Source organism: Bipolaris zeicola (genome assembly GCF_000523435.1).
Source record: "Bipolaris zeicola 26-R-13 unplaced genomic scaffold scaffold_62, whole genome shotgun sequence".
NCBI lineage: Eukaryota > Fungi > Ascomycota > Dothideomycetes > Pleosporales > Pleosporaceae > Bipolaris > Bipolaris zeicola.
Genome location: NW_006912111.1, coordinates 83,903 through 96,267, shown reverse-complemented (window position 1 = coordinate 96,267; position 12,365 = coordinate 83,903). Strand labels below are relative to the sequence as shown.

Below are 12,365 nucleotides of genomic sequence, written 5' to 3'. Positions count from 1 at the left end.
AAGACCTACCCAAAGCAGTAATTCGCTGCAAAAACCGTAGATTACAGCGGAGTGTTACTCTTTGCTCCGGGTTGTTACTCCCGCAGGAAAATGGGAGACGCTCCTCTCTTCCGTCCGTTCCCCCCCCTCCCGCCCTCCTTTTGTGATTGTCCGCCACCGACCGCCCACCCGTAGACCAAGAGAACCCGCGGAACGGCCGGTCTTCGGTCTCTTTTTTTTCTTTCCTAATTTTTTCCCCTGCTTTTGTTTTTTGCGGAATCGTCAGCTTGGATGTTTATTATGTTCACATAACACACACACACATCTGTGTGTGCGTACACACGCAAAGTGACAGAAGCGGCATATTCCTATATCTCTCTCTCTCCCCCTCTCTTTCTCCTTTCACTACTTACCAACCCGTGATCTACAGTTAGTTTAATTATAAGCAAAAAAAATCAAGCCACCGATTTCCCCCCAAGTACAAGGGTTAACCCTTCTGCTAGACTTGCCTGGGGTGTGACAGTAATCTATGGTTGATCATCTACATGATCACTTGCGCACACGCATACCCCCAAAAGTTACCTATTCGGGGAAAGAAAAAGAGAGAGCAAAGAGAGAGAGAGTTTCATGCCGTCGATCAATCATGGGTGTGGATTTGACCCCAGGGGGCAACCATGAACGAGTGTTCAGGCCCTACCCAGATGCTATGATCAATGGTAATAACGCCGTAATTGCCTGTTCTGGTATATTTGTTCGCGTCCGGCCGCCCGCTGCATGAAGCTGACTTGCTACCTTGGTAGTATAGTTTGCTAGTTGGGTGGGACTTTTTGCGTGCTGGTTGTGTTGGGGGGGTCCAATCCGCTTTTGGCCGAGGTAAGTAGGGATCTTAGGACCAGAGGGTTGTCTAGCGTGTGTGCTGTGAGGCGGGTTTTTTTTGGTTCGAGTCAGGTTGTGATTGTCTTGTGCTTGATTGAGACATGGGGGGAATGGGCTAGGTAAGGAGTTTGGGGTTTCGTTTATCTGCGATCTATTTTCTGCGTGTGTCACATGCGGGAGAGGGGCTACGTCATTGGGGTGGCTGATGGGTTCCCCAGATGCTCTCGGTGTACAAAGGGTGGTCGTTCAGCATGACATCTCAATACTTCCGCCGCCTCCGCTGATACTTGAGACTGTTTTTGTGAGAGTAGCTTGCCAAAAGTAACACACAGAACAAGGATGGGTGGATGAGATGTGGTCGCGAGGTCACCCTCCAGAAGCGCACCGATCGCGACACCAAGCCTTGTACTGCCCGAGGACAGCCTAACAATACGTACGAGACTTCTTCTCTCGTAAGTGAATCATGATGAAGAGTCGAAAAACTGCACGAGCAGTCGCGAGGCTGGTTAGCTTGCGACAAAGTGAGACTCTTGTCCAGGTGCCTATCTGCCTGCCCACGAAGCCGCGTGACGGGCCTGTTGAGCAATACACACGACCCACGATCACCGAACGTGACAGCACAAAATCATATCACCAGCCTTACAACCTGTGGATATGATCGTCATCTAAGCAAGAGAGCTAATTACCATCACTACCATTACCATGAGACAGCCTCCGCATATGCCCACTTCCAAACCCAAAGCCATGGCTTCTCCTTTCAGGCCCGCATCACCTGCAGAGGACCTTCCAGCCTACTACCAGGATCTAGAAGACGAAAACATCCGATACTGCTTCCGAGATTTCGACTCAGAACGCAACTTTGATCTCTTTGACAGGCAGACCAGAGATCCCCGGAGTAACAACTTCTGTATTGACTTTGGCGAAGACAAAGCCTACTGTGCTTTCGACCTTGATGCACAGTCATATGAGACGCTGCTCAACGCACCAAGGCCGACAGAGTTGCATACACGATGGATCCACATATGGATGCCTTACAACCAGAAGGATCTGATCCGGACGCTGGCTACACACTTTGACTTTACACCACGTCTTATGGGCCTGATGAAGAGTGACCCCATAAACCCACGCACTGGGACTTCGCTGCGAGCAAAGAAGAGCTCTTCAACTCTGAGGTCACTGATATCGCACAAATCAGGCAGCGGTGAAAAGGACAGTTCAGTCAGGGAGAGAGCGAGACAAGCAAACGAAGAGATACTGGATGAAGAGTCGAGCATTGGTATGACGAGCATGATGCAGTCTACACAGATGGAGATGGTGCGGGACATGGGTCACTACCAGCTGGTGAATGATGTATGGCATTGGAGTACTGTGGACAAGGGCCGAAGATGTGAGTTTGTGCAACTTCCTTTTGTAACTGATCAGAATGTAAGAAAAGGATTTTGCTAACTGAGGCATAGATATGTGCATCGGCTACAACGCACTATACAATGTACGCAGCAAACCAGTAAACACTCAACACCACGATGACTGGGAAGACCAAAGCAGAGAAGTCCCCCAAGGCAGTCGCGTCTGGAACTGGCTCGCCCTCTGCGAAGGCAAAACCGTAATCTCCATCTCCGAAGACCCTTTCCCCTTCTCCAACGGCACCCTCACAGCCCAAGACCTGCGCACCCTCTTCACCACCCGCCGCAACCTCGTCAACGTCTTCCGCCAACTCAGCAAAGCACCCACCCCCCTCCGCGACGCCGCCCTGGTCCAACTGCCCCTCCGCCAGCGCCTAGGTAGAAGCCAAGAAGAAACCGCCCACCGCCCCACCGACGCCCCGGGCCTCCTCTTCTACTACCTCTTCGAAGACTGGGGCGCAACCTTTGACATCATCTCCCGCCGTGAACAAGGCTACGGCGCAGAACTCGACCGGCTCCGTCGTGAAATGCTCGTAAAAGCCAATCTGACTCATGTCGACCAACTCCACCACATCGGCTGCCAACTCAGCGTGCTAAAGCGTGTATATCAAAGCTACGAACTCATCATCGAGCGCGTCCTCCGCAAACAAGAAGTCACTCTCGCTTCCCTCAAGAACTCGCATATCCTCTCCGGCGACGCATCGCTATCTTCCACCTACGCATTCGGCGAGGCCCCAGCTGCGGCTGTGACGTCGCTCCCGCCTGGCGCCCTCATCCCCGAAGCAGATAGCCTGCTAGGTGTAGCCCTGAGCTCCGCAGCCCGCGTCCGCTTCGAGCGCCTCAAAGACCGCATCGTGCTGTATGCGCTCAGCGAGATACAGGAGTGCCTCGATCAGAAGGAGTCGCTTGTCATGATGAATTTCAATCTTATTGCCATCAAGGAGTCGTATAGTGTGGAGCGGCTCACGTGGGTTACGCTGCTGCTTGCGAAGATTACCATCTTGTTTACGCCGGTCACGCTGATGACGGGGTATTTTAGCATTCAGTTCAAGGACTTGGTGTTTGAGATGGGGAGCTATTGGCATAGCTTTGGCTATGTGTTTGGGGCCAGTGCGGCGTTGTTGGTGCTGTTTAGTTGGGTTAGTGGCACGTTTGAGGGCAAGATTGTTACGAGGAGTTGGACGAGGAAGGTGTATGATGGGGGGAGGAGGTGGTTGTCGGTGAGGAAGAGGAAGAGGGAAGATAAGGTGTGAGGGTGTGGTTATGATTGTGATTTCTATGTGTGGTCTCGGAGTTGGTGGATGACTTGCAATGTTATTTGTACTATAGGCATGAGAAGTAACAAGAATAATGGAATGTTGTATATTTTAAAAGAAATCGTTTAGGTGAAATTGGTGCAGTTAGATCGCAGAGAAGAGTAAGAATGCCTAGGCTGAATAAACATCTACTAACATGCATATACAAACACAAAGTCTAGTATCCTCATTCGTCGTCGTCATCGTCGTCATCACCAAAAATAGCCTTAAACACATCTTCAGACGCCCTATTATTCAAAAGTACATCGTTCTTCTCCACATCCACAGTCGCGTGCCCTGTCTGTGTAGTGGTCGCCGCAGAGACATCAGCAGCTGCAGCAGGTGAAGCAGAAGCTGCGGCCGGCTGATTCATCCAAGCTGGGCGCTGAAGAGCAGAACCATTCGTCAAAAACTCATGCTGCAACCTATCCATTGTGGCTTTGGAAACGGCCTCCTCAGTATGTGGCTTGAAGCTGCTTTCGCCCTCGTCAAACTCCGGTGGCATATCTGGCGGAGGCTTGACGTTGAAGCGCTTGCACAAAAGCCGAGAAGGGTGAAAAGGAAATGCAGTTCGCGTCATCGGACCGTACATGCCCAGTTTTGCAGCTGATTCAGCAGGATCCTCTGGCTTTGCTGCAGGCTGCCTTAGAAGATTGTCACCAGCTGCACCGCCGCCATCACTTCCTCCTATTGTAGAGGATGACGACGAGGTAAACCGTGATGCCATGATGCCAGTAGTTGGTTTAAAAACCTGTGCTGCATGAGCAAACTCTTGCAACTCCTTGACCCAATCTGAGACTGAAACTCCATCGGGGCGGTCTGGTAAATCGTTTTTCAGTCCAGCTCGCAGCTCCAGGAAGCCGACATATCGTGCGCGCTTGTCCAAGTCTTCTGCATAAGGCATCCAGCCAGTCGCACCCTTTGCAAGAGCACCAGCAGCGAGACTCTTCTCAAGAGGAGGTACAAGGTTCCACAAGTTCTTTGTCTCCGCTTTGTTTGCAGGCAAGTGCCCCTCTGGAGCAGACTCTCCAAGACCCTGGGGAAGATCGGCTTTGCCAGACAGGGCAGCAAGGCGATCCCGAGCATCCTTGGGTATGAAATCAAATATTGACTTGCCGGGCAGAGGTTTCTCGCCAAGCAAAGCTGAGCGATCCTTTGTATTGAGAGTCGACGCTTTCGCTGCATCTGCAACAGACTGGTATTCCTTTGATTCTGCCGTTGACGTCGCACTCTTAGAAGACTTCCAGCCCGGAGGTATCTTTGGGGGTGGGTATTTTGGCTTGCGTGCAACATCGGTAAAACCCGTTGCGAATACGAACCCCCTGAGCGGAGACTTTCCGTCTATAGAAGGTCGACTTATTAAAGCCAAAGCTTGCGATGGATTCTTTTTGGAAACAAAGACGTGCTTCTCACCAGCCCCTGGTTTGGCAAATTTGCTCGGCTTTTTCCCTTTCTTTTCTTTGCCGATGGTCTTGTTGAAGGTAATCTTAGGGCCCAATTCGTACGGATCCTCGTCATCGGAGCCAGTGTCGTTGAGGACACCCACGCCGAAGGAGGACTTGTTGGCTGCGGGCTTTTTAACAGCGGGCACTTTTTTGGGGCCTGGGAGATAGTGCAGGCTGAACTTTGAAGATGGATCTTCGGCTTGTTCGCCCACGACTCTCAGCTGTGCCTCCGAAATGTAGCCCAAGCCTTTGCGGCGCACCTCCTCTTTTGGCATATTCATGATGCGCGCATCTGGCGGCGCGAATAAATGTACAGAGTCTTGATGAGCACCGGCTGCACCATCTTCCAGGTTTGCGTTCCGGCGCACTTTTCGACCGATGCCCTGATCGCGTCGCCAGCCCATTTTCTGGGCAAGCTTGACACCCATAGTCTCTTCCTGGGTCATGAACAGGCCGAACAATCCATCATCGTTGTGTTGTCCCGATTCGCCGATACCAGCGAACGTGTTCGCCGTCTCCAACTGGCGCGATTCGGCTGCAGCTGCGAGATCCTCCTCGTCCATGAAATCCTCGGGGCGTTGTGCTTGACCAGCGGACTGGTCTTTGTGGCGATTGGCGCGGGAAGACACAAATGTCTTTGGAGTCCATCCTTCTTTAGAGCCAACTGTGTTAAAGTATCTTAGCATAGTCAAGAAGTCTTGCGCTCGCAGAAGAACAGGCTCAAAAACTTACCCTGCACTGAAGCCTCCGGTGAAAGCACCGTGTAGCCTGCGTCTGCCGCGCTCGTCGGTCACGGTTTGTTTCCATACTGGTACGAAAGCGCCATCGTCTGCTTCTTCTTCTGGTAGCTCTGTGCCCAGAAAGACGTACTTGGAAGGCCCTCTGCGAGAGCGCTTCTGGGTATCTGACGGGGAAGGAGCACGCGTGCGTTTGTATGTCATTACGAAGGCTGGGCGCAAGACGTGCAATGCGTTGGGCGGAGTGGGAGAGAGTTGTGTAGGATGTGGTGGTACTATGGCATCATGTGATTCTCATTGGCCGGCTGGTTGGTGTTGGGGCGAGAGGGAAAGTTACAGAGGTGAGCATGAGTAAGCAGTGCAGGGGTGACTAATCAGGCCGTGTGTGATTGGCTCGAACTCGGCTTGTCATTTACTACGAGGGGCAGTCACAATCTCTGCGGCTTCTCAGACGCACAGGCACGCGGAAGGGCGAGCAGCGACAGCAACAACGCACTCTGTTCGCCTTTGGTCGGGGATGAGCTTGTTGCTGGATAATAGCAGAGGGCCTATACATGGCGCCCAAATTGGATGCCGTTGACAAAGGGAGCTAGAGAGCGACAAGTGGGCCCGATGATGTAGTCCTGTGCCTGGCTCGTCCGGCCTAGCAGCCAAAGGGACAGGTGTGTATCAAGGCCAAGGCCCGGGACCCTTGATGCCGCAGTGGTAGGAGAGCAGGTAGGGGCGTAGATGCATTGGACGTTGTTTTTTGTAGGCCGGGCCAGGGTTGTTTTTGTTTATATTGCACCATGCAAGCAGATGGACATAGGGTCCTGGGAGACGTGCGCGGGTATGTGGTGAGAGTAGGATGTGTGTACGTAGGCGGTGGATGCGGTGCCTTTGAAAGGAGCAGTGTGTACCCCACTGGCATGCAGCCCAAAGGAGCAGCGGGCCTGGGCGTCGACACAGGCAGCCGGCCGGCATGATAGCTACTACAAGACCTCCACCAACACCACCAGACCCCATGCGATAGGCCGCAACAAAGACTCGCATCGGCCGTCTCGTCGCCCCCAACTGCCTCGCATACTCTTCATGCCCACAGTGTATCTACACATGTGTGTACACCAACCAGCCCATCCGCCCATCCACCAGTCCACGCAAAAAGAGCGCCGTCGGCAGCGACACCAGAGGGCGTGGTAGCATTGGCCCCTAGCCTCTTTGCCCTGGCACCGGCTCTGGCTCTGGCTCTGGCACCCACCCGCCGCCGCCGCCATACATACTTACCGTCTCCACTGCGACCCAGCTCGCACAGTCGCAGCAATCTCGTCAAGCTGTCTGCATAGGCCCGACGTGGTCGAGTTGAGCGCTCGCCCTACGCCCAGTGCGCCAGGTCCTCGCAGGCCCACGTCTGCTCCCTGCATTGTGTGTACCGCCGGCACCAGCACATCTTCGCCATGTCGTCGGCCGCTGCCCCAGCTTCGCCTGCTGTCGTGCGCACCTCTTCCACCTCGCGCAGGTCTGGAGACCGTCCCAATCGCTCAAACTCCTCCCAGGTCCGCCCCAGCTCCCACGCGCCTGCGCCCACGCCCGCTCGTCATCACCAGCCCGCCCTGAACAACGTCACCCGCCGCGACCACGAACAGTCCAACCTCGCCCAGGACCACCATCCGCCCTCCCGCCGCTCCGAGGACCCCTCGCGCCCCGACTCGAGCAGACGAAGCCATTCGCGGTATGCGTCTGACGCGTCGACGGCTTCTGCAATGCCCATCAACGGCGTAGCTGTCGATGCCCGAACGGTGCAACAACAGCCCGTCAACAAGCGCAGGACCACCATCACCGCCCCGGCCACCGGAACATGGGCGCTAGGCAAGACAATCGGTGCCGGCAGCATGGGCAAGGTCAAGCTCGCCAAGAACGTCGAAACTGGAGAACAGGTGCGTCCCTTTGCACGCCGCCCACATGGTCCCACGCCCATTGGCCTGGCCCATGGGCATGTTGCGTCTGTTAACCATGCACCCACCTCTGCTAACAACCCCCTCTTCTAGGCCGCCGTCAAGATTGTGCCTCGCCAGTCGCAAGATCAGCATCAGAGCGCTGCTGATCGTGAGCGAGCCGACCACTCCAAAGAAGTCCGCACCGCCAGAGAGGCCGCCATTGTCAGCCTCCTCAGCCACCCTTATATCTGCGGCATGAAAGATGTCGTCCGGACAAACTTCCATTGGTACATGATGTTTGAGTTTGTCAATGGCGGTCAGATGCTCGATTACATCATCTCTCACGGCCGTCTCAAGGAAAAGCAGGCTCGCAAGTTTGCCCGCCAGATTGCCAGTGCCCTTGACTACTGCCACCGAAACAGCATCGTCCACCGCGATCTCAAGATTGAAAACATTCTTATCAGTAAAATGGGCGATATCAAGATTATCGATTTCGGTCTCAGCAATCTCTTCTCTCCCCGGAACCAGCTCAAAACCTTTTGTGGAAGTTTGTACTTTGCCGCCCCCGAACTCCTCCAGGCTAAGCAGTACACCGGCCCCGAAGTCGATGTCTGGAGTTTTGGTATTGTTCTCTACGTCCTCGTCTGCGGAAAGGTGCCCTTTGACGACCAGAGCATGCCCCAGCTGCACGCAAAAATAAAAAAGGGGCATGTCGACTATCCACCATGGCTTTCTACTGGTATGCTTTGGTCACCAATCGATATTTCGATCTATACTAACATTGCATAGAATGTCGCAATCTAATACACCGGATGTTGCAGACGGATCCCGCCCAGCGACTGACACTTTCAGAGATCATGGTCCATCCCTGGCTGACAAAGGGCTTTAACAGCCCCCCAGAAAACTACCTGCCCCATCGAGAACCCATTCAACTGCCCCTGGACCCTGAAGTTGTTGAGAAGATGCAGGGGTTCGACTTCGGCACAACTGAATACATCACCGCGCAATTGACCAATGTGATCCAGTCGGAAGAGTATCAACGTGCTGTGCGACTGGCAGCACGCAAGGCTACCGCACAGACGCCAGACACGGAAAAGAAGAGGGGAATGTTTGACTTTTACAAGAGGCGGAATTCAATTGGGAGCAGAGAGCAGTTGACGGCCTCTTCCTCTGAAGATATCCAAAGAGGATTGGATCCCGTGAATGCATACAGCCCTCTGTTGTCGGTTTACTTCCTCGTCAAAGAAAAGAGAGATCGTGAGCGGCTCGAGACCGCCGACCCAGGCCCGGTGGCTATCCCTCAGGCTCCAGAAGAGAAGCCACTCAAAATGCCGGACCTCCCAGCACCACCAGCTGCGTATACCAATTCAGCAACTTACGAAATGGCGGGCGAGAAGCCTACAGGCGGGCGATCACGACCTAGAGCAAGGACACATGGTGAGGACGATATTACCGACAGTCTGAAGAGAGTGGATCTAAACAGTCTGCCACCGGTTCTTCCCCCACAAGTTGAGCAGCAAAAGAAGGAGGGAGCCGCCGCTGGCCTTTTGCGTCGCTTCAGTACTAGAAAGTATCGCAGCCATGACAAGGAAAAGGTGGAACCGTTGCCACCACCACCCACGCCAGCTGTTGCAATTTCAGGTCCCCCTGAGGTAGTTTCTGCGCCCCCAACTTCAGTTCCAAGGAAGAGCTTTAGTATTCGACGGACACGCGATCGTGATGCAGGATCAGCCTCACATCTTCCCGCCAACGCCAATAACCAGCCTGAATTGCTCTCACCTCCTGGAACTAGCAACACTGCCGCCCGCAAACTGAAAGCACTTGGCCGCTCCACCAGTGTTAACTCGGCAGATCTGCGCAGACGACTCAGTCGACGGGGACGATCTTCAGAAGATCCCGGAAATCCTCCACCCACAAGCGGATCAGACAGATCCGAGATGAGTGCGAACAAGACTCGAGCAGCCAACGATGCTGCCTCGGACGACCTTTCTTCAAGCTCACGACATAGTCAGACCTCGCGGGCGAAGTCTCTGGGTCATGCGCGAAGAGAGAGCATACAGGCCCGACGCGCTAAGAGAGAGCAGGCAAAGGAAGCGAATGTGCCCGAGGAGACGGATGCAGAACTTGCAGAAGCGCAAGCAGAAGCCAGTCGGAGTCCAGATGCCGTCAAGCCCGTTTTTCTCAAGGGCTTGTTCAGCGTCTCTACTACCAGCACAAAGCCGCTCACCGTCATTCAAGATGACTTGATCAGGGTTTTAGACCAGCTGGGCGTAGAATGGACTGAAATCAAGGGTGGATTCAGATGTCGACACTCACCTAGTATCGACATGAATAGGGCGATGGATTCGCCTGCATCGCCACCCGTCGGAGGACATAAGAGGAGAATCAGCTTTGGGGGCTTCATTGGTGGTGACAAAGAGCGTGACGAACTACGGGACCAGACCCGCAATCCCAACACACCAAAATCACGCTCACGACCATCTCCCGCAGACCGCAGCTATACGAATACTGATGAGTCTGATGGCAGTGAAGACCGTGACGAGCGACGACCACGACGTGCAGTACCTGCTGGCGAAACGTCGACGCATGTACAAAGCGACATGGGCTCCAACATGAACCTCGTGTTTGAGATATTGATCGTCAAAGTCCCTCTGTTGACATTGCATGGTATTCAATTTAAGAAGGTGGATGGAGGAACTTGGCAGTACAAGAACATGGCTCAAACTATTCTTTCAGAGCTTAGGCTATGATGATTCTTTGTTGTAAGGGGAGTAGGAGAGTTTTTGACGTTTTTTTTTCACTTCGGATATTGGCAGGCAGACGTCAATTTTTGGAACTTCAACTATGCACTATAATTCTTTTTCTCTTTTTCTCTTGGTTCAGAAGGGTTTGGGAGCAGATTTTTCTTATGAGTAGAACCACCGCCCACGAATTTCATTTGTCATTTGCCCTGTAATGGTTGGAGCGGTCGGAGCAGATGGGAATCTTAGAAGTCTGATATCAATGAATTGTGAATCGAGCTCTCTCTCCCCTTTACAGGGTCGTGACCTGGCTGGACCCTTGCGGTGACTCGTGCTCCTCTCACTGCTGCCTCAGCGCCTTCACTGTATTACTTTGATTGGCGCACTTACAAACGTTATACTGTTGCCCAAGCTGCACCTGATGCGGATGCGCTGTCGATCTCCGTCGAAAGCACAAGCTCCCGCAGGCGCCAAGGCGCTCGCGCCAGTGGGGTGCTTCGCGGCCTCATCTCTCGAGTGCAGCCAGAACAGACTCACCACGCCCCAGTCTCCATCGCCTACCCTTCGACCCACCAGCCTATTCTTTGATCGCTTGTCGCTTTCTATTTAGACCCGCGTAAACGACTTCATCTCACCAATACCCCGCAATACCCGCGAAACCGCTACGACCCGCAGCCAATGCAACATTTCCTCGCGCATCAGCAACAGTATGGCGAGTGGGGTCAGGGCCACCACCAGCAGCCGCAACATCACGTAGCCCAACATGGACAGCATCAAGCGCAGGCCGCCCAGTTGCATGCCCAGCAGCAGGCTCAGGCGGTTCAAGCAGCTGCGCAGCGCCAGTACCACCAGCAGCTTGCGGCCAACAATGGCTCCACGCTGCCCGGAAACAACGCCGTTCCCCGAGGACCTGCCAACGACGTCCAGGCAGCCGATGTCGGCATGACTGATGAGAATAGGCGCGTGTTGGAATGGGTAACCCAGCTTATGAAGCCTGCTACTAGGGAGGCCGCGCTTCTGGAGTTGAGCAAGAAGCGGGAGCAGGTCCCCGAGCTGGCTCTGATTCTCTGGCATTCTTTCGGTATAGCTGCCAGATGTTTAACACTTCAAATGCAGTGCTAATCACTTTCCATTAGGTGTTATGGCTTCTCTCCTCCAAGAGATCATCTCCGTTTACCCGCTGCTTAACCCTTCGCAATTGACCGCCGCAGCATCTAACCGTGTCTGCAATGCTCTCGCGCTTCTTCAATGCGTGGCTTCTCATACTGAAACCCGTGGCCTGTTTTTGAGTGGTATGTTACACGTCCCGTATTGTACTAAACTGGCTAACGACTAACAGCGCACATTCCGCTCTTCCTGTATCCGTTTCTCAACACGACGTCCAAATCACGACCCTTCGAATACCTACGTCTTACGTCTCTCGGTGTAATTGGCGCTCTGGTCAAGAACGACTCTTCTGAAGTCATCAATTTCCTTCTCACTACTGAGATTATCCCACTTTGTCTCCGTATCATGGAGACGGGCTCGGAACTCAGCAAGACTGTGGCGATTTTCATTGTCCAGAAGATCTTGCTGGACGACATTGGACTTGCATATATCTGCCAAACCTACGAGCGTTTCTATGCCGTAGGCACCGTCTTGAGCAATATGGTCAATCAGCTCGTTGAGCAACAGACGGTTCGCTTACTGAAGCACGTTGTGCGTTGCTTTCTCCGGTAAGTTGCTTTGTCGTTCACCTCCCCGTCCTCCATCTAACCCTAGACAGCTTGAGCGATAATGCTCGCGCTCGCGAGGCGCTGCGCCAGTCCTTACCCGAGCCGCTCCGAGATGCTACTTTCTCCTCTGTTCTGCGGGACGACGCTGCCACCAAGCGCTGCCTTGCTCAACTCTTGATCAATCTCTCCGACAATGTTGTCGACGCGGCAAATAACCAACAGCTCATGCACTGAGATGGCGAATGATGCGCTGGCTCTTTG

General features: G+C 53.7%; 4 protein-coding genes across 4 annotated transcripts; 3 read left to right on the top strand and 1 right to left on the bottom strand.

The window, feature by feature from the left end:
• Positions 1-1,599: 1,599 nt before the first annotated feature.
• Positions 1,600-3,511, top strand: COCCADRAFT_36273 (uncharacterized protein; the record flags this gene model as incomplete). The annotated part of the gene is made up of 2 exons (XM_007713522.1): positions 1,600-2,242; positions 2,361-3,511. 2 exons carry the CDS (start codon positions 1,600-1,602, stop codon positions 3,509-3,511), a joined length of 1,794 nt encoding a protein of 597 aa, XP_007711712.1.
• Positions 3,512-3,740: 229 nt separating this feature from the next.
• Positions 3,741-5,939, bottom strand: COCCADRAFT_94574 (uncharacterized protein; the record flags this gene model as incomplete). Its single annotated transcript, XM_007713521.1, has 2 exons — positions 3,741-5,676; positions 5,731-5,939. 2 exons carry the CDS (start codon positions 5,937-5,939, stop codon positions 3,741-3,743), a joined length of 2,145 nt encoding a protein of 714 aa, XP_007711711.1.
• A 1,229-nt stretch (positions 5,940-7,168) lies between these two features.
• On the top strand, positions 7,169-10,398 carry COCCADRAFT_25796 (uncharacterized protein; the record flags this gene model as incomplete). Its single annotated transcript, XM_007713492.1, has 3 exons — positions 7,169-7,648; positions 7,760-8,387; positions 8,438-10,398. The coding sequence occupies 3 exons, from the start codon at positions 7,169-7,171 to the stop codon at positions 10,396-10,398; spliced, it is 3,069 nt and encodes a 1,022-aa protein (XP_007711682.1).
• Positions 10,399-11,067: 669 nt separating this feature from the next.
• COCCADRAFT_94608 (uncharacterized protein) lies at positions 11,068-12,338 on the top strand (the record flags this gene model as incomplete). The annotated part of the gene is made up of 4 exons (XM_007713520.1): positions 11,068-11,470; positions 11,526-11,681; positions 11,729-12,104; positions 12,155-12,338. The coding sequence occupies 4 exons, from the start codon at positions 11,068-11,070 to the stop codon at positions 12,336-12,338; spliced, it is 1,119 nt and encodes a 372-aa protein (XP_007711710.1).
• Positions 12,339-12,365: the final 27 nt, after the last annotated feature.